Source organism: Athene noctua, chromosome 12 (genome assembly GCF_965140245.1).
Source record: "Athene noctua chromosome 12, bAthNoc1.hap1.1, whole genome shotgun sequence".
NCBI classification, from domain to species: domain Eukaryota; kingdom Metazoa; phylum Chordata; class Aves; order Strigiformes; family Strigidae; genus Athene; species Athene noctua.
In genome coordinates, this window is record NC_134048.1 from 24,553,193 (window position 1) to 24,574,206 (window position 21,014).

The following is a 21,014-nucleotide window of genomic DNA, read 5'->3' on the forward strand; positions in this document are numbered from 1 at the left end:
TGCTCGTGTTTTGTATTCTCATCATTGCTCATTGTGCTGAAGTTCATGCATTCATTAGAAAATTCTTCCCTAGCAGCTCTTTGGTTTTGCTCCAACTCCTTCTTTGGTCACTTTTGTTTTCATAAAAGCTATTTGGCAAGTAATGAGACTTTGCCGTAGTGCCATCCTTCAGGGTTTTTTTTTGGTTAGCTGGAGAACCACAATAGTTCTCTAGCAAATCAGTTCATTTTTTCAACTCCAGAGTGGGTTAGGTAACGGTCATCTGCGTGACTCAGAGACCTGCGGGCCGGGATCCCTCGGGCCTGGGCTGTACGTGCAGGCCCGCGGGGGGAGGGACAGGGGAGAGACGGCTGCTCCTCGCGGTGCTGGAGCTGTGAAACCGAGGCGGTGTCCGGTACACCCCCCCCTAACACGGGCCGTGGCCCTGGCCCAGCCGGGCCGCCCTTGGCCCCTCCACCGGAGTGAGAGCCCGCGGCAGCACCGAGTTCTCCTGGAAGCGGCCCGGCCGCCTCCGTCCCGGGGGTGACTCACGGCGGCCGCGCTCCCGGCCCGAGCGGTTTTGTTTTTACTTCCGGTTTCGGGCGGAGGCGGCAGCCGCGGGGCTCGGAAACGGGTTTAGATGCAGCGACTCGGTTCGTTCGCGGCGTTTCCTGGTCGTGACCGCCCCGGCGGAGGGTGCTTCCCGGGACCCGGCCCCGAGCTCTGCGCTTTCTCCTCCGCAGCGTCCCCAGGGGCCCCGGGGCGGGGCCGCCGCCGGCCGCTCCCCCCGCGCTCGGGGCGGGGCTGCGCGCGCTGCAGGAACCGCCCGTTAAGCGCCGCGTCCCGCCGCCGCCCCGGTTCCCGCCGCCGCCATGGTCTCCTGGATCATCTCCCGCCTCGTGGTGTAAGTGCGGCCGCCGCGCAGGGCCCGTCCCCGGCGGGGCCGCTCTGGGGCCTGGCCGCCGCTCTTGTCGGGGCTGCAGCGGCGCTCCCGGTCCTGCGCCGCGGGGGGTGGCCGTGGGGGCCAGCGCTGCCGCGGGAGCGGCGGGCGGGCGGGCGCAGGCCGCGGCGGGGGCTGGCGAGCCCCGCCCGGGGCGCGGCGCTGAGGGGTCGGTTTTCCCCGCAGGCTGATCTTCGGCACCCTCTACCCCGCGTACTCCTCCTACAAGGCCGTGAAGACGAAAAACGTGAAGGAATACGTGAGTACGGGCTCGCCGTGCTGGCGGCTGCCCCGCACCCCCGGCCCGTCACCGGGGCGAGGCCTCCCCGGGCCCGCAGGCGCGTCGGGCCGGGCCAGGCCGCCGGTGCCGCAGCCCCGCCGGAGCCGCAGCCCCGCCGGCCTCGGTCGGAGTTGCCGGGGAAGGGCCCTCACGGATCGGGCGGTTTCTCGCCGTGACCGGGGGCTGCTCTTTCTCAAGAGATGGTGGGTGAGGAAGGGAAGGCGGGGGAAGAAGCGTTTTGCATCCTGGAAGCACCTAAAAGTCCAGGACAAGTTTTCCACTCTATCCTTATTTTGTGCCCTTTTACTGCATTTCCAGCACTACTTTTGTTTTCTTCCAAAAGGCTGAGTAATCTTGCTTGGTTTGTGTCATCCCATCAGCCTTGCTTGTGATCGATGTTTTCTGTTGGTCAGGACTTTATACTCCTCCTTTTCTGGAATTGTTTACCTCTCTCTGTCAACACCATTGTTACCATTAACTGTATTTAAAACACCAAATGCTTTTTAATGGTGTGAAGTGTCACCTTTGTAGAGAAGGGGCATTCTAAATTGATCAGTGGAGACAAGAGCTACTTGGTTTATGTTTGGGATGAGTCTCGGGTTATCTGGAGCCAGGAATAACCTGATGGAGAAGAGAGATAACATGGGTGAATAGGATATAATTCATCAATATTGCTTTGTGGTGCAGTCTGAGGCTCTTTATCCAGCTGCCTCTGTTTGATCCTTACAAAACAACACATCAACAATAAATATTGCAGGGTATAGTCCTTTTTTGTCTCGTGCTGCTTCAGTCCTCTAGAACTGCTTAGACCTTTCTGTTGTGTGGGCTTAAAATTCAGCCTGCTGTTTTTTGAAGGAGATGTTAGCTGAGGTGAGAGTCTTACTCATAGTGGACAGCTTTGCAAACCACATCTGGCAGAGGTGTTTTGGGTTTGGGCTTTTTTTAATACTAGTCTCAGCAGAGAAGTTGAAATGTGACTATTTAGGAGGCATTGATAACTGATACAGTGTTTTGAGCGAATATTAAAGATAAAGTAAGATGAGCTTTACTGAACTTTGAATGTTATTAGTAATAACATTAGAAAGTGAAAAAAAATATGAAAGGAGCTGATTGGAAAAGGGGTAACATAATCCCCATTTTTAGAAAGGGAAATAAACAGGACCAGGGGAACTACAGGCCAGTCAGTCTCACCTCTGTGCCTGGCAAGATCATGGAGGGGACCCTCCTGGAAAATGTTGCTGGGGCACATGGAAAATAAGGAAGCGATTGATGACAGCCAGCATGGCTGCACTAAGGGCAAATTGTGTCTGACACATGTGGTGGCCTTCTGTGACAGTTACAGTGCTGGTGGGTAAGGAAAGGGCACCTGGAGTCATTACATGGACTTGTGCAAAGCATTTGATACTCTCCTGCATGACATCCTGTCTCTGACTTGGAGAGACGTGGATTTCATGGATGGAAATCGACTGCATGGTCACACTCAAATTGTTGTGGTCGATGCTCCGTGACCAAGTGCAGAGCAGTGACAAGTGATGTCCTTGGGGGTCGGGGTTGGCACCAGTGCTGTTTAACATCTTTGTTGGGGACAGGGACAGTGGGATCGAGGCCCCTCAGCAAGTTTCCCCTGACACCGAGCTGTGTGTGCGGGGACACGCTGAGGGAAGGGATGTGCCATCCAGAGGGACCTGGGCAGGCTGGAGAGGGGGGACGGGCCCACCCCATGGAGTTCGACGAGGCCAAGGGCAAGGTCCTGCCCACAGGTTGGGGCAATCCCAGCACAAACCCAGGCTGGGCGAGGAGGGGATGGAGAGCAGCCCCCCAGGAGAAGGACTTGGGGGGGTTGGGGGCGGAAAAGTGCCTGTGAGCCAGCACCGTGTGCTGGCAGCCCAGAAAGCCAACGGTGTGCTGGGCTGCACCCAGAGCAGGGTGGGCACAGGGCGAGGGGGGGGGGATTCTCCCCCTCTGCTCCGCTCTGTGAGGCCCCCCTGCAGGGCTGGGTCCAGCTCTGGGGCACCAACATAAAAAGAACGTGGACCTGCTCAAGCAGGTCCTGATGAGAGCCCAGAAGATACTTGGGGGCACTGAAGAATCCCCCTGTGAGGACAGGCTGAGAGTTGGGGGGTTCAGCTGGAGGAGAGAAGGCTCCGGGGAGACCTTAGAGCGGCCCCCCGGGGCTGAAAGGGGCTGCGGGAAAGGGGGGAGGGACTCGTCATCAGGGGCAGGGATAGGACGAGGGGGAACGGGGTTAAACTAACAGAGGGGAGATTTAGGTTAAATCTAAGGCAGAAATCCTTCCCTGTGAGGGGGGTGAGGCCCTGGCACAGGCTGCCCAGAGCAGCTGTGGCTGCCCCCTCCCTGGAAGGGCTCAAGGTCAGGCTGGACGGGGCTTTGGGCAACCTGGGCTGGGGGAAGGTGGCCCTGCCCGGGGCAGGGGGTGGGACTGGATGGGCTTTAAGGTCCCTCCCAACCCAAACTGGTCTGTGGTTCTATGAAAGTAACTGAATAATTGCATGATCCTGTGACTTCATAGTTATCTTTGCAGTTATGTATGAAGTTGTATTGTATTACTTTTGTCTTCTCTGGCCTTCTTTTTCTCTAATTGCCTTTGACCTTCATTTGTTGCACGAAATGTGTATTTTTTTACCAAGAATTTTATTTAGGCTCATAAGTGTGTGTCACGGAATGTGTTCCAGTTACAGAATCTGTGTTAATTTTAAGACAGACTCATATTTGAGAGTTTTAAATTGGTTTGTGGAGAACTTGAGGGGAAAAAACACCTTATTTTTTAAAACAGCCTATAGCATGCTTGTTCTAGAGCTCAAAGGCCTGGTAAATACGGAGTCTTTGACTTGTAGGCATTCTTTACAGTAAAAACCTGCCTATTTTCAGTGGGTAGGTTAGCTGTTGAGGCACATAAATGTAAAATGTAAAAATTGTATTGATCTGATTTTCTTTTGGTAGATGTTACCTAAATTGTTGTAAGACTTCCCTAATCTGATGGCGAAAAAAGAAATGAGATGCAGTACTTGAATATCATAAAGCTGTCTTAACAACAGTATCAACAAATCACCTGGTTGTAAGCCCCACTAGGGCTGATGTGGAAAATTATGGCATTCATTTTTGGGGTTTTGTTTAATGCTTCACTGATACAGTTTTCTTGAAGTAGATACTTCTGGATTGCTGCAGCAGAAAATTTTATCTTGTTTTTATTTTCAGTGCAAATACTGGAGTTAGTTCAAGAAAATGTATTTGAACTGCTAAAACTGATCTTACATATAAATTATCTCTCCTTAAGAGGGACTACATCAGAAATACAACCATTTAGATGTTGGACTATTATCTGCCTAATTCACTGATATTTGGAGGGCTTCTTCCTTCTCAACATAAGTGGAAAGATGGAGAAAAAACAATTTTGTTAAACACAGGAAAGGGGGACAGTATCTGTTCAAACTGTTCTTCATGTGAAAAGTCAGTGGAAAACTTGGATGCTGTGCTGCACGTTTTTGAAGCCACCTGTGTCTGTGTACCACTACTTGCTCATAATGTTTAAGAACCAGCGTTGGTGGGTGAGAAAGGTCTTGCAGGTGTGTCTGTGCTAGAGAGTGTAGTGTGTTGGAGATGGAGCTGACACACCAAGCTACCACAAGCAGTCAGTCAGTGGCATCAGAGTACCTTGAAAACTTGCTCTTCTCCCCCACCATGATAAATATATATAAGTCCTTGAGCAGCTGTGACAAACTGCTTCTAGTAGCTCAGACTGTTTTAAAAGTAATTTATTTCTATGTATCACCTTCAGCTTTGGTCAAATCTACATTCCAATTATGCTTTTACATTTACTGAATTCATTTAGGTCCTTGGTGCAACTTCGGAAACTACATATGTGCACTTAGCTGAAGTTCGTGGTCATCGGCTTGAGCAGCAAAGACCTGACTCCTTTTTAATGGATTGATAAAAAAATATAGCCTGGTTTGAACTTCAGTTTTTGAAGGTGTTTGTAATTTATGGATTGCAAATGTCATTAAAAAAAAAAAAAAATAAATTAGTGATTCTTCCCCTCTGCTTTCTGGTCTTCTAGTTTCTGGTCATCTACACTTCAAAGACTTCTAGGGCTAGAAGTAGGATCCTTCTGGTTTATTTAAGAGCTATATTTCTTTTTGTCTTTGGCTGCAGAGCATAGAGTGAAGGGGTGGCAGGAGATGGCAGAGACACCCGTGTCCAGTATCAAAGATGTGAACATGCAGTTTATTTAAACAGTAACAAAAAAAAATGTCCTTTCGGTTCCTTTTTGAGATACCCCTGAGCATTCTGTTAGCAGAGTGGTTTCATCAGGCTGTCTGCAGTGACCGCTCCCGAGTGGCATGAGCAAATTTACGTAACTACAATGGTTTTCACTAAGAAAAAGCACATTCTAAGTTCATTACTTGGTATTTAATGACACTTGGTGACAAAATGTCAGCTGGAGATCAGTCAGTATAGATCCCTTTCTGAATTCTTCAGTCAGCTAATACTTGAACCCCTGGGTAGAAAAGTATCTTCTGCACATTTGTCATCTTCTTATTCGCAACCTTTTCCAGATCTTTCATGAAGATGAGCAGCACAGATCTCAACACTGATTCCTGTTGGATTCCACTGGTAACTCTCCTCATTGTGAAAAATGGCCATTTATTTTTATCCTTTGTTTCCCCTCTTTTAACCAATTGTTAATCCTCAAGAGTCCCTTCCTTTTTATCCTTGACAACTTAGTTTCTTTAAATGTTTAGGCCTGTTGGAAACTTTGTAGAAACTCCATACACCCTGCCTGTAAGGGAAGCACTGTAACAAGAGCTTGTGGAAACCAAAGAATTCTGCTACATTTGTGAGATTTAAATTTTTTCTGCAAAAAACATATTCCTTATTCTGTTACATATATGTATCTGCTAATTACTTGTATTATTATTGCCTTTGTTTTGCCTAATACTTAAGTAAAATTTACTGGTATGTAGCTTCTCTGAAATCTCTCACCCATTGGGATCCCTGCTGGCCACCTTTGATTTGTTGTTATTCACACACTTTTTCACAGAAGAGCTGATTTATATTGCTGCATTGAATAGTTAACCATTTGTTTCATAGAGCTGCTTTAGAAGTCAAGTGAATGACTCCTGGTCCTTTCCAAACTGATGATACAAGGAAAATTAAAACAGAACCAGGAGAGTGCCATAAAATACAAGTTTTTCTACCTTCTGTTGTGAAAAAAATTGCACAATAAAATGGAAATAATTTGGGTGGGCTATGAACCACTATTTTTAAAACCATCCACTCTGTTGGAGGGGTTGGAGCAGAATTTTAATGGGTTTTTTAGAAAGTTTTGGAGGGTCTTTTAAGAACAGATCAACAAATTTTCCAGCACATGCAAGTTTGGGGAGATAACTGCTTTTATAACATCATTTGCTGTAACAAAGACTGTCACTAAACTGTTTGTGTAATTTTAATACATGGATTAATATATGGTTTTAATGTGTGGAATTTCCTTGATTCAGTTTTGTTCTCTTTTCCCATTCTTGATGACACTGAGACTGTTAAGTTGCTTTTTAGCAAAGGTGACCTCTTCTTTGCATTTATCTGCTACTTGCATTTATTTTTACTTCTTAACAGCATAGAAAACTGATAATTTCTATTATAAGACATTAACTCTTCTGCTGTAGGAGATTTTTGGGTAGCAGTTTTTATAATGCAGCTGATTTCTCTTTAGCAATAATTGGCCTGTAGTTGAGAGACTTGTTACTAAAACAGCAGAGTCTGAGTGTGTGTTAGGGGAGAATTCAAATTGTTTGCTTTGAAGGAAATACCTACTACTCCGGAGAAAGGTGTGAGGGAGCAGGGAGATAGACAATAGGCATACAGATGTGCCCTAATAGCACAAAGTACACTTTGTGAAATGTACTCAAGACCTTAAACAAGAAGGTTTGCTCTTTGCTTTCTTACCTCTCTTACTGAGCCTTTATTTAAAATGAAATGAGAAATGCTTATGTAAGTTCTGGGAGTAATGATTAAGGCAAAGAATGCTTATTAATGAGTTAAAACAAAATACTGTATATGTTGTTTTGTTGTTTTTTTTTTTCTTCCCAAGAAAAAAAACTTTAAATCGAGAAAATACAGGGCTGCTGCTGAAACTAAACTTTTGCATATGTGTGTATGTGTATGTATTTATTACAATAATTATATGTGAAAGACTATAACTTCTTAAAGTGAACTGCTTACTCTTTTTAGATAGCTTATTTGGGACTTTAACAGTGTTGCATCACGATATTGCTACAAGGGTATGCATTCATCAGTGTATCTGTATGCATTATCCTGCACATCTGAGCACATTAATCCTACATGTTTTCCCAAACTGTAACATACCATTTGGTATATGACCCTCTCCATTACTGATTATATGTGCTGCCTTGTTGTTGAATTCACCTTAATGTGTGGGGATGATGAGTCATTCTTACTGAGAAGACATTTTGCTTTTTTCTGGCTTCTGATGGACGTTTATTGAGTGACTGCTCTTTTGCAGGTGAAGTGGATGATGTACTGGATTGTGTTTGCCTTTTTTACCACTGCAGAAACACTCACAGACATTGTTCTTTCTTGGTGAGTCCCTTGGTGGCATGGCTTTTTTTGTTGGGTTTGTTGTGGTTTTTTTAAAGAAAAGAGGAGTAGTGTTAGGATGCTAAGCATAAACTGTCTCTCCTTTAGGGGTTTTCAATCCCTATGAAGAGTCTGCAGGTTTGTAGATGCTGTGTGTAGTAGCTGCTGTTTTAACTGTTTCATCTCCTGTGCTTGCAAACAGTTACGATAAATACACAGTATCTGTGAGAGGATCTTCATTCATAACAAAGTATTTTTGAGAACCTGTTAATGTGAACTGGTAACGTTTGAGAAACAGTGGTCTAAAAGACACTTTAAAAAGATGGTAGAAGGAAGGAACCTGTTTTGCTTTGCAAGCCTGTTGTGTGGAGGGGCAGCTCAGATGCATGTCTGTGCTCCAAGTGGTGTTCTGCATGACGAAACACTAGCGGGGCTGGGGTGGAGTGGAGTTGGGGGAAGCAGATTCTTAATCCTTTCAGTGTTGTGTGTCATGCTTGGCAATATGGAAGCCTCCAAAAATGACAAATCATTGTTGCATGTCTTCAACTGAACCTTTGGAAGGGAATATCTTCTGTTTCTTCATTGCTTTAGTGCATGCATCTCTGAAAGAATACTTGTCAAGAGTTGCATTTTTTTAAAAAAAGTGAAGTGGCTACACAGGCCTTACAAAAGTGCTCAGCACTTTTGCCTCTTCCTGTATTAGCCTTGAAAAGCAGACAAAGGTCTAAAAAGTACAAGAGCTTTGGCTTGTTTACCTACTGAAAATGGACCACTGAAAACAGAAGTCTCTTACTGCTAATAGAGACAATAGGAAGTTTGCGTTCACTTGTTTTGATCTCTACTACTGCATGTTCCCAGAGACCTTACTGTAAGGGTTAGAGATGACAGACTTACGCTGCCTGCTCTTTTTCACTTACACTGATGCTCCTCTTGTGTCTTATCTGGGGAGTACCACTGGAAGTTTCAGAAACTGAGCCATCAGCCTTAGCAGGAATTTGAGATTTGTTGAGATACATAGTTGAAAACTTTGGAAAATGAAAGGGAAACTAGTGTTGTATTAATATCCAGTGGATACTCTCTGAACCAAGTTCAGGATGATGAGAGTAGCTATCAGATTGTAATTTGGTGTGTTTGCAGGGCTGAGAGATGCCCTGTTTATGGAGTTTTCATGGCTATGGATGAAAGACTAAATGAGACTCGAAGAAGGTATGTCCTAGGATTCCAAAGAGGGTTCTGCTATACTAATTCTTTTGTTTCCAAGCCTTTATCTTGCCTTTGCTCCTTCTGCCTATGCTGCTCTCTACAAGTTATCTCCATCTGTCTCTGAGCTGATCTTGATTCCAATTCTCCATCTTTCTCTCTCTCTCTCTGGTTTTTTTTCTTCCCTCCTTCTCTCAGGTTTCCCTTTTATTTCGAGCTGAAAATTGCATTTGTGATTTGGCTGCTCTCCCCTTACACCAAGGGCTCCAGTGTCCTCTACAGGAAGTTTGTGCACCCAACGCTCTCCAATAAGGAGAAGGTACTCACTTGTTGTTAGAAGATACTGACCTAGCTAGGAGCTGGCTGACTTCTGACTCAGTTATGCCACAATAAAAACTGAAATGTGTGAATCGTGCTTGTGCTGGCAGTAGTGGATGTAGAATGATTTTGTCTCTGACAACAATGTCATACTGCAGCTTACTGAAGATTGTGATGTAGCCAGTAGTTTGCCTAATGCTTAGAAAGCACGTTTGGCTAACCCAGCGTCATGAACCCTTACAGCCACTGTCAGTAGTTAAGCTCTTTGAATCACGATAGGAGCAGCATGTTTTGTAGCTATGCTGTTTTTTCACATTGTCTGTATAAGCAACTGCTTTGTTTCAGTTGTTACCATTTTGAAATAGCATACTTTAAGCAAGCTTTCTGTAAGTAGCAGAGAAAGTGCAGTTACAGGATCAATGACAGCAGATGCTGATAGCCTGGAAAAAAGCTTCCAGATGAGCTTTGGGTTTTTAAGGGTGATGGTGGGGAGACTTTGATCATGTTTGTAACAAGGAGCTAAATGCCATGTTCCACATTGCCTTCCTAGGAAATTGATGAATACATTACTCAGGCTCGTGACAAGAGCTATGAAACCATGATGCGAGTTGGCAAGAGAGGGTTAAACCTTGCTGCCAATGCAGCAGTTACTGCAGCTGCAAAGGTAATGCAACACCTTCTGTAACATTCAGGAATTCCCCAGCAGTTTAGTTTTGTGTGCCAGCAATTAGTGCTATGTGTCTGTTAGGGATGCTGGTACTTGTTGGCACCAGTCGACATTGCCTTTCCTCCAGTTTGCCTTGCAGTTAATTCCATCCTTTGCCTTAGGAAAAGTAGAGGGAGAGTGGAATAGATTTGCTTTAACCTCTTCCTTGTTGGTCTTGGGAGCATACTTTTCTTTTTCCCTTCTCTGTTTTTTTCAGAGTACCCCAGTTGGGAATAGGGCACCTTTCCTCTTCTTCTGAATGATCCCATGTGAGATGATCTTGGTGAAGGTGAAGTGACCTTGACCCTAATTTTTATGTCCTCTTAGGGACAGGGAGTTTTGTCTGAAAAGCTGCGAAGTTTCAGCATGCAGGATCTCACTCTGATACGGGATGAAGATACTGTGCATATGAGAGGCCATGAGCCACAGCTGCACCCCTCTGGTGGGAGTCTTCTTGAAACAATTGAGGATTCAGGTACAGAACAGCCCGGCTGGGCCACTGTGTGAAGCCTCATGTGGTGAGCCAGGAGGGGAGGGCTGGTTCCCTGGACTTTTCATGCATTGGGTCTCAGAAGGACCGTGAGACTCCAAATTATCTGGGAGAAGTTGCGTTGTCTTCCCTAGTCACTTCCCATCTGCTAACACATTCCTGTACTTGTTTGGATTCTCCCTCTTAAGGATTGTTGACATCTCCCTTTCATGTGGTCCTTCAGGATGGGCCATTTTAGACATCATGTGATTTTTCAAAAGTGTTTGCTGAAACTTTCTTATTCCTTAGCTTCCTGTTACTCCTCAGGAGAGGAGAGCAGTGTGGCACAGCGGTCTAATGGAACCCTGTTGGAGACCAGAACAGACCCATCAGATGAAGATGGAGGAGACAAACTTCCTAAACGTACCCAGAGTCTCAAAACTCCTAAGAAGATGATGAAAGCTGAGGTGAGGTGCTGTGTAAATTATTTCCAGCACTGACATTGATTTGTGAGCTTTGTTGGAAGGCTTTGGCTTTGTGGTCTCAGTGCATTTAAAAGGTGTTTGAATAAACTGTGTTGGACTAAGTCTTTGCTAGTTGAGTCCTACATCAGAGGACTTGCTGTCTACTTGCTATACTAGTTTCTAGCTTTTGTATTTTTATCATGCCTGTGAAACTCTGCCGTAAGCCAGGACCCAGCTTTGCTTTCATTCAGGTTGTGTGTTGGAGGTGGGGTGTTAGATATTTTTAGTATGTTTTGTTGACTATATCCTCTCTCCTGTCTGTTGGAGTCTAAATATGTAATATAATACTATTGTGACGTTTAGCCACTTTCTCCTCATCTAAAATGCAACGGTTCTATACCCTCTTAGGCCTTCCTGGACTTCTGAATATTAGATATGGGGAAAATGTAATTTCATCCTTCACACCACTCCCCACCCCCCAACTCCCCTCTACCCCAGGGTTTTGTCCTGAATTTTGGGTAACTAGCCACTCTTAAGCTGTCCCCTCCATGTGTCCATGTGATGATCCAGGATATTTACAGCCATTCAGATGGGACATGAGTTGCCTGTATTATTATTAAAACAAACCGTACATGAAAATAAATGCAGTTTTGTCCAGGAGCCATTTTAGCTTAACAGTCTCTGGTTTCAGCTGTTGGTGTGTTCTGTAGAACATGCTTTTTGAGGTGCTGCTTTCCAGGTTTTGACTTTTATTTTAATGTTTCTTGTGGTTTGATTTATACCTAATACAATGCTTCTCCCTTTTTGTGAAGTTGGGGTCCTATTTATTTGATTCAACTTGGACTCTTAATTTTTGTTTTTATTTTTATGTAAGATAGTGTTGTATGACTGGCTCACATTGTCAAGCTTTTCAGGCTAAATTAAGTAATTGGAGGGAAAGTAATTGCTTAAAGCATCATTTTAAGTTGTATTGTTAACCTGATTTTATAGTGTACAGGACACCTTTGCATGTGATTAACTATTCTTTGTAACAATCACAAAACAGTTGAGGCTGGAGGGGACCTCTGGAGATCATCTGGTCCTACCCCACTGCTCAAGCAAGGCCATCTAGAGCCGGTTTCCCAGGACCATGCCCAGATAGCTTTTCAGTATCTCCAAGGATGGATATGTATGTCTAAAGATGCATTTAAAATCAGCTTGGATCTTTTTTAAATTCCCAAGGTTTACTTCTGAGTTGATCCCTCTGCTTTCTTCTGTAGCATATTAGACAGGAGCAGGGAAACAAGTGGTTCCAAGCTTCCTAGCAAGGAATTTTTAATGTGAAATTGTGATAAGACTAATGACTTTCCTGTGCTGTTCATTGTGAATACAGAAATTCTGATAAAGCCCTTTGCAGCCATACTGGGTTTTATGCTCACTCTGTTTGGATCTTCAATTCAGGTGTAGGAATTGTAGGAGGTCTTTGGCTGAGACCTTCAAGATTGCCCAGAAGGACCTAATGCATTGTAGATCATAGGTGCACTCTTCTTGCCAATATCTAGAATGAAAGACACTCGAGTAAAGCATGCAAATTAGTCCAGGATGTTTCAAGAAGCAGAAAAGTTACAGCAGTGAAGTGTTATGTGAATGTTATCAGTTAGAAATCTCACTATGTCTAATCTTTTGTCAAGACAGCTGACTTGGATTTATTAACACACTTGTCCAGTTTTAGGATGTCTTCCTCTTCTGGTTGCTATTTGATAGATATGCTGAGAGTGGTTTGTTTGTTAACCAAAACCAAATGGAATGGATAAGTAGCCGTTCTGAAACAACAGATGATGTGAATAGGGTCATCATCTTGCAGTTGTTTTGTCCGATTTTCACTCTGCGTTCTTGTATCTTTCTGCTAAGCATTTAGGTGTTAAACTAACCTAAGATGCCTCTTTTTTTTTTTTTTTCCTCCTCAGCTTCCAGTAAGAAGTGTGAAAGCCCGCCCTAAGAAGAAAACTACAGGCTCCCTTGCTTCTGGCGAGTCATCCTAAGGAGACCTCCCCCTCCCCAGCACCTGTCTCTGTTCCGGGATTTGCCTGTCACTTTTGAGGGGAAACTCCCCAAAGGAAGGGAGCCGAGATTCATGTACATAACAGATACTGCTTTGTAGAGCTCATTCCAAGGCAAGGGGGAGGCTGGGATTCAGAAAATGGAGTAGAGGATACACATCCTCAGGAATTTTCTCCTTTTCATCTCTCTGTCAGACGGAATGCTGATATGTCTGTACATAGCCTGTTGCTTTGGAATTCCCACTGTATAACCCTAGTTGGGGAGAATCTTTGCTGGAAGAACTGACTAGGGTTAGAGACATCCATTGCACAGAAGCTGGAAAAATATTAGACGCTGGAGTTCCACAGGGGTGGGTGGCTCCCTAAGATGTCTTATCTTGCTCTGGGTATTCTTCTGCAGCGGTGTGTTGTTAAGAAGTGCCCACCATGATTCATCCTCCTTAAGAATGGACTGTACCTGTCATGTCCATCCCCTTTGAGAAGGTGACTGAAATGGTGTATGCTGAGTGCTTTTGAACACAGAGGACTAGCTCACGGGAGGATTATGCTAGATTCCTGTTACTAGTACTGGAAGATGAAGAGATTGGGGTTTATTTCATTATTTCTGGAAGGTGAAGGGAGATAACTGAAAAACTGAGTGCAAGGGAGTAGGTGCAGGTATCTGTGAGAGTTAAATACTGAGAAGGGAAGTTGGGCATCTGTAAGACTTTGGCTCTTCTTGAAGCTGCTTGAATTTTATTTCAGGTTCTGTTGTTCACTTTGATTCCTGTAAGAGCATCAGCATGAGGCGAGTCCCCTGCAGTGGGAAAAGTTGGCAGGGAGACTGTTGCTTTGCCATTTAGTGATTGATCATGTCAACCTGATGCTTGTTACTACAGACAAATCCTTTTGTTCTAGCAGATGACTGGGGAGAATCTGGTTCAGTATAGCCTGTGAGCATACTTGAGAATTTCAGAAGCCCTTATCTCTCAGCCTTAGGAGATCCAGTCCTCAGGGCATGAGAACTGATAAACAGCTGATGTATGAATTTCACTAATTCCAGGATTCCATTTATGGGGGATAAAAAGCAGGGAGTAGGGCACAATACTCTGATCAGTCAGTCCTCTTGCTTTATCCTACTGGAGCCCTTGCACAAATTTTCTGTCTGACCATGTGCCATGTTCATCAGATTCCTGAGGCTTGAGCAATTTGTAACACTTGGGACAGAACTACATTGAATGTAGTATTGCAGGAGTGAAACTGCAGAGCTGCAGAGAGAATTCGCATCATGCCAAGCCATGCTGGGTTCTAATCTGTTGAACATTGAGGGAAGATCCCTTGTAGGCAGGCCAACAGGGTCAGTGGGAATTTATGAGTTAGAGTTCCTGGTGAGATCTATAATGGGGGACCACCATTATAGGCTTGGTTGTCTGAATGAGTACTTGATGGTCTTAATCTTTACTAAAACTACTTATGGAAGGAACCTGGCTCCTCCTTCCCTACTGAAGACCATTCTTAGCTCTAGGTGCAGGTATTTGTGTTTGCCCAGTATTTTGCTGTTGACAATGTATAGAAACACTTCTGCGAGTAAAGTTCCATAAGTACTTCTGTCCTAAAGAATAGCCCTTCAAAAGTTTGTAAAGTTGAAGGTCAGGACTGAATTTTTTCTTGTTTCCCATTGTCTTGGTGAGAAATTGTTATGAATTGACTAGTTATTTTAGGAAACCAATTTGTTTTTACTTTTATTTGTAGCTTTTAAAAATTGAAGTCCTGACAGACCCATGCCAGAAACTTCCATCCTGCCAGAAATACTTGTCCTAAATTATCCACAAGGCCTTATGCAGAAGCCAGTAGAAAATCCTTGATGCACAAAAGAAAAGCAAGTATTTTGTTATTTTTAGTTTAACAGACATTGTGTGTGTCTCATTAGTACATGCAAAGGCATGTTCTGAGCAGGAATTCTGCTTCTGAAGGAAATTTCCCTCTTCCATACAAGGGATAGAAATTTTTTACTGAGTATGTGGAAGATTCAGGTGTAAGGAATTGCTGTCCTAGTTTTTGCTGTACGGAACAAGATAGAATCATTATTCTCTATACACCAAGTACCTCTATGAGCACATTTCTTGAAAATTTTTTTCCTTTAACTAAACATTTCCATAGCAAATTATTTATTTAAATCATTGTGAGGGACTTGATTTGGAAGCCGAGGTTTGGTTAGTTTCCCCTTATGTTGATCTCCATGCTCTTACCTTGCACATGTATGGTGATAGCCTTGGATTACTTGGTTTTCATACAGTGACTTTCCAGAATGTTTTCTAGAATCAATTCATTTGTAGTAACTCTTCTTTCTTTGCAGCACAGGAGGAATCTCTAAAGACTCAGTTTTGGCATTTGGATTTACCTTTGTCTTCCTGAGCTAGGTCCTGCGCTGAGTATCTTACTTAGCATTGATACTTGATGTCATTAGCCTGTGAGTAAGTATGGGTCAGTCTTACTCTGACTTTGGTTGTGCAGGAAATTAAATGACTTCTGGTTGTAAGGGAGAGTCTGGAGCAGAGTCAGGGACTATTATCTAGTGTATGATACAAAGCTGATGATGCCAAGCAGCAGAACTTACCCAGAGCAAGAACAATGTCTTAGCATAGACACTATTTTCTTCTTCCAGTACAAATGTGACTGCTAGATTGTGCTCTGCTTGATCAAAGCCTCTGCAGATCTGCCACCACCCATGTGATCTCTTAGTGAGTTTCTAGATATAGTTCTGCATTGGATGGCATGGTCTTGCATAGAAATTCTCTTGTTAATGAGAACGCTGAATGTGCTGTTTTGATAAAATGCTTTTATCAGCTGTTATTCAGTGTTTTCAGCAGGAAATGCTGGAATGTCATTTCTCTTCAGTATCATCTGTGGGCTTCATTGTGCAGTTAAGCAAATGGTTAAATCTTCACCTAGCAGTAGAACCCCTTGTATTCAGTAAGTGTTTATACCCCTTTCCTAATACACCTGGGCACAAAGAGAAACCAGTAAAAGAAAATGATACTTGAAGTGGGCGGGGGGGAGCTAGGGGCATGGTATGTGTGTGTCATACTTTGTGTGCCCAAAAATTATCCTAAAATACCTGCACCTGAGATATAACGTGAAGCCATGACTGCCTTTTGTAAAGAAATGTTGTACATCCATGCTGTATAATACTATGAGTCAGTGTTCTGCTGCTGGAAAAGAAAATAGTGAAATGTGAGAAACTTAAGGATTTGCTGCATAAAAGGGAAAACGGTTTCTTGCTTGGCAGTATCCTTCATGGTGGGTAAGAAATAGGAAGGTACAGGAGAGACTGCTGTCAGGTTTTAAACCTTACACTTCAGCTGAACATCTTCATTTCTTACTGTTCTTCATCGAGTTTCTGGTTCTCCAGCCTTATGTTTCCAAGTCTGGGCGACTGATTTCTTTTAGACTAGGTTTTAACTTCCTTGGTAGGTAGAGGGTGTATTAGAGAGGGATGCTGGTGCTCTTAAAATTGCAAAGCTTTTTCTGAGGAAGCTACACCTTCCCCTGTTTTAGTGAACTGAGTTCCATTCATTATCCTTTTGCAGTGCTGGTCTTTCTTTTTTATACATCCCCCTTGGAAGTATGACTCTCACAATATATGGCCAAGTAATTTCTGCCTTCAAAAGCAAGATTTCTGGAGAACCCCAACTTTCCAGAAATTGTTATTCATTCTTTGCCATCTTAATCATCAGGAAATATAGTGCCTTAGGAGGAAAGTGGGATGACTGTGGAATACTCTGCTGGTTCTCTGATCTGCACAGAGCGTTGTGTCTGCATGTTAACTGTGAGGTGTCATCGTATGCTTGAGAGCAGCTGTTGAGCCGAGTGTTCCTATCTGTCTTCCAAAGTTGCATGTAATGCTGGAAAGTGTGGCTTATTGCCTAAGAGAAGAATCACTGAAAAAAACCACCCTTTTATCCTTCTTTCTGATGGAGATGCTGTATTGTGACATTGCTGCTTGCTGGGAGATGCTGAATCACATCTCTCTGTGTAACTGATCAGTACTGCAGCTTCTCTTGCTTTACCCACTAAGGATTTGTAATGTGCCACCTGGCTGAAGCATCTTGTGGTGCTGCTTTCTGAGTTGCCCTGTAAAGTCAGATATGTGGAAAACCAGCAAAGTATTCTGAAGCTTTGTGAGCTCACAGAGTCATTGGAGTTGGAAGCGACATCTAGTGCCCCTTCCCTGCTCAGGTAGGGCTACCCTGAGCCAGTTGCCAGGAGTTCCCGTGTGCTATTTGTGGTCTGGAGCCTACTGAATGTAATGTTTAAGAGCATGCTGTGTGGGGATGTGCTTTAGTTACTGAAGAGAAAGGATTCCTGGTCACCTTTCACCTGGAATTTGGCACTATTACAAGACACTATAAACATAACTCGGTCTTAGGTTATTTATAGGTATTAAGCCTAGAGGCTTCAGAAGAGATCTTAAGAGGTGTGCAGAGTAACTTGTGAGAACAGTTGGTTTGAACAGTAAATAAAGGCAATAAACCTGCATAGCAGCCAAAAACCTGTCTTGTGAGATAGAGTGGAAAATGAGCTGTGTACACTAGTTGTCCAGAAAATACTGCTGACTTTGTGATCCTCAAGCAATACTTAAACTCTGCGCTGTACAGGTTAGAGCCTGATTTCTCTCCTACAGCACCTCTTTGTGTCTTACCTTTCTAAGCTGGGCTTGAGCTACATGCATGGAGATTCTTGAACCTTTCATCACTTCAGAACAATAAAGTCTGAATTTTACGTCAGCAGGCAGCTGATCTGCAGGGAGGACCAGATGATTATAAAGTTTCTCACATCACTTTATAGTAGGTGTGTTATGCTGAGGAAGCGCCAGCAGGGAGCTCCAGAGGATACATTCATCTGGTAAATTACCCCTCCCCCCAAAGCCTACATTTTTGGATGAACCAAATGTTGGACTTTGCTACGCTCATATACACAGCTATCTGTAGAATCCCAAAATTCAGTGTCAGATTTTCCAGAGCTCTAATTACGATGAGAACTGGAATCAAAATAATATGAAGAGAAAGAGTGGCAACTTGGTGGGGTTTTTTTCTGCAATTTTGCAGATTAATTTAGGTCTTTGCTGCTTCTGTGCCTAAAACCTTTTCATAAACCCCTTACAAGCAAACTGTTACTTCTTGCTCTGTTTCTCAGCTCCTTTCCTTTCATGACCCAGTTATGTTACTTACGTTTTCTCTTATTAAGCAAGGGACTACTTCCATTTTGCTGACTGTGGAGATATGAAAAATACTATCTTTTAGAGCTGAAATTTAGCCTTTCTCCATTATTTAATCCTGTGACCTAGAATCATACAGTGACTCTCACAACAAGGCCTAAGGCTGGATTCCCAGGTGCAATCTGAACATCTATTGCCAACAGCATAGTTTGATGTATTTCTCTTTTCTTAAAGTGGGTTCTGGCTGAAATGTGCTTTCTGCAGACCCTTTGGACAAGACTATTTTGTCTGCATTTAGCCAAATAATGTTAGAAGAGATGTTTGTGGAAAGGCTGCAAGAGTGAACTCTAAAGGAGTAAGAGTTCAAGTCTTCTGTAATATATAACTGTCTTGCGACTGTAGGAGACTGTGGCAGCAGTAGAAATGCACTGCTATACTGACTTATCAAAGAGGGCGAATTCAGTCATGTTCTTTGCAGCGGGTCGGGGAGGAGAGTCAGGCTGGATGACAAGCATATAAAATTTTTACATGCAAGGGAACTGAGTTTTTACCATAAGTAATACTTACAGTAACTTACCAAAAAGAAAGCAAGCTGAAAATTTTGGGGGACTTCATAAAACTAGGAGGTTAATTATCCTGATCTTCAAACCTAGTATTGAATACAAACCTTGTATTCATGCTGCTTCCTTTTTGGGAAAGTGCTGAGTTGATGGACTCTTCACTTCTAACTCCTCTGTTAGACTATTTTTCAAATGTTGTGAATGTCACATAGAGATAAATGAAATTTTAATTTTGACATATGACCGTGACTTCATGTCTAAATTCAGCCATGCTGTACTATGTACGAAACTGTTGATTGAGTGAAAGCCTGATAAGAAGATGGGGAAGCTGAGACAGATCTAGCTAGGTAAGGATGACTGAAGGAACTTTGTTGAAGTGCCGAAATGAGAGACTGTGTAGCGATGCTTGATTTTGATTTAACATTTTCATGACAGTTCCAGTTAGCACAGTGCTGATCTAAAGGCAGTAAGGCACAGGGAGAGTTGTGAATGGCGTTTTGTCCATCAGAGGGTATAAGCATAACCCTACAATCCCTGAAAAGGAGCGAGCAGAAACTTCTCTGGAAACAGTTGAATTAAGACAGCTTGAACGTCAGTATTTCCTGTGTATGAGAGGGAAGGTCCTGCTTAGGAAGGGGTGGGGGAGAGGCAGGGAATAAAATGAGGCTCCAATGGAGAAATATGAAGTAATGCTGCAGTTAACCCCTGACTAAAAAGGCTATTTAAGCTTTCTGGGCTCTCTGATTGGGCCACTTTCCAGTGAGGCTTGCTGAGACAATAGTGTTAGAGAATAACTGTTCTCAAATCTTTGTGTTCTCCATTTAAACAGTTTTCTAGCTGCAGGAAGCGGCTCTGTGAAGGGCAATGTTTGTGATTTATTCCACTCCTTCCCCCCCCCCCCCCCCCTTCTGCAGTTAACCAGTTTCTGTGTTTGTGTACTCAGTAGTGTTGCTCTAATTTATACACGGAAGTTTGTAGTATTTCCTGATAAGAATGAGCAGTTTCTTTCAATTTGATCTGTACTCTGTGAAAATAGAAGCAATTTTAATCTAAAAATACAGATGTATCTAATGGTTACTATGGTAATTTGTGACCATGGCAACAGAGAGATAGCATTCTCAAGAACAGACAGGTTGTCTTTTATTGGTGGTGGTTTTTTTGTTTTTAAGTCAGCAACCTAATTAATGGTGCAAGCACTTCAGGAAAAAGCAGACTTTTATTTCTTAACCATACAAGATCATATGGGTACCAGGGATTTTGGTATTGTCTCGCATAAGATTTTTATAGAAAAGCTGATGAAGTACAGACTGTATGAGTAGACAGTGAGGTGGATAAAAAAACTGTCTGTATGGCCAGGCCCAGAGGGTGGTGATCAGTCTCAGGAAGTCTAATTGGAGGCCAGCAGCTAGCAGCACACCCCAGGGCTCAATACTGCATCTAATCCTGTTTAACATCTTCGTTAATGATCTGGATGATGGGCAGAGTGTACCCTCAGCAAGTTTGCTGATAACACAAAACTGGGAAGAGTTGCTGATAGGCCAGAAGGTTGTATAGGAAGAAACAAGAGGTATATAGTGTGTCAGACCTTGCATCTCAAAATATATGGAAATCCTAACAGGAACATAATGAGACAGGCTGAGATTGTTTCCTATGTTGAGAAAGAGGGTGTCTTTTATGTGCAACATCATAGACAGAGACTTACAGACTGAAGGAAGGTAGAGAATATACCAGGAGGTTACTATAGAAAAAATAAGTAGAATACAGCATAGGGCTGGGGTTTCTTTATTGTCAGACTTTGTTTAAAAAAAAAAAAAAAATCAGTATGTTTCTGTTCTGGTTTTTTTTCCATTGTATAACCAGAGTTAAATAAATAACAGTACTTTCAGGCAGGTGCTAAATATCAGTGAGTTGTGGATTGCCCTGATGTAGTTGAGACCGCCAAGAGCATTTATTGCATTATAGGAAACAGTAATGCTTTAAAGACTTGTAACAAATGAATATATATTATTGAGGGAGGTAGGAATGAGCTTTCATGACTAAGACTCGTATTTAGTGAATGTCTATGTCTGCCAGCATACACCTAATGTAAAGGCTCTTTACTAGCAACACTCAATGTCAGTTTTATAAGGAAATGGGCTGCATATAAATTTAGCCAAAACCAAATCACATAATTTTCCAAGCTTTCTTTTTCCTAGGCCCTATTGGGGAATCTAGCAACTGAATGGAAATTGCAGCATTGCTGCTATCACT

At 43.3% G+C, this 21,014-nt stretch overlaps 1 protein-coding gene across 5 annotated transcripts; it reads left to right on the plus strand.

Annotated features, from left to right (window-relative positions):
- Positions 1 to 770: 770 nt before the first annotated feature.
- On the plus strand, positions 771 to 20,650 carry REEP2 (receptor accessory protein 2). Of its 5 annotated transcripts, none has more exons than XM_074916454.1 (8): positions 771 to 883; positions 1,106 to 1,178; positions 7,738 to 7,814; positions 9,210 to 9,330; positions 9,880 to 9,993; positions 10,363 to 10,510; positions 10,814 to 10,971; positions 12,915 to 20,650. In XM_074916454.1, the coding sequence occupies exons 1-8, from the start codon at positions 852 to 854 to the stop codon at positions 12,987 to 12,989; spliced, it is 798 nt and encodes a 265-aa protein (XP_074772555.1). In that variant the 5' UTR covers positions 771 to 851; the 3' UTR covers positions 12,990 to 20,650. The 5 variants fall into 5 exon arrangements, with proteins under 5 accessions (XP_074772555.1, XP_074772557.1, XP_074772556.1 ...); XM_074916456.1 differs by having other exon boundaries at positions 10,832 to 10,981; positions 12,922 to 20,650; XM_074916455.1 differs by having other exon boundaries at positions 10,832 to 10,971.
- The last annotated feature ends 364 nt before the right edge of the window (positions 20,651 to 21,014 follow it).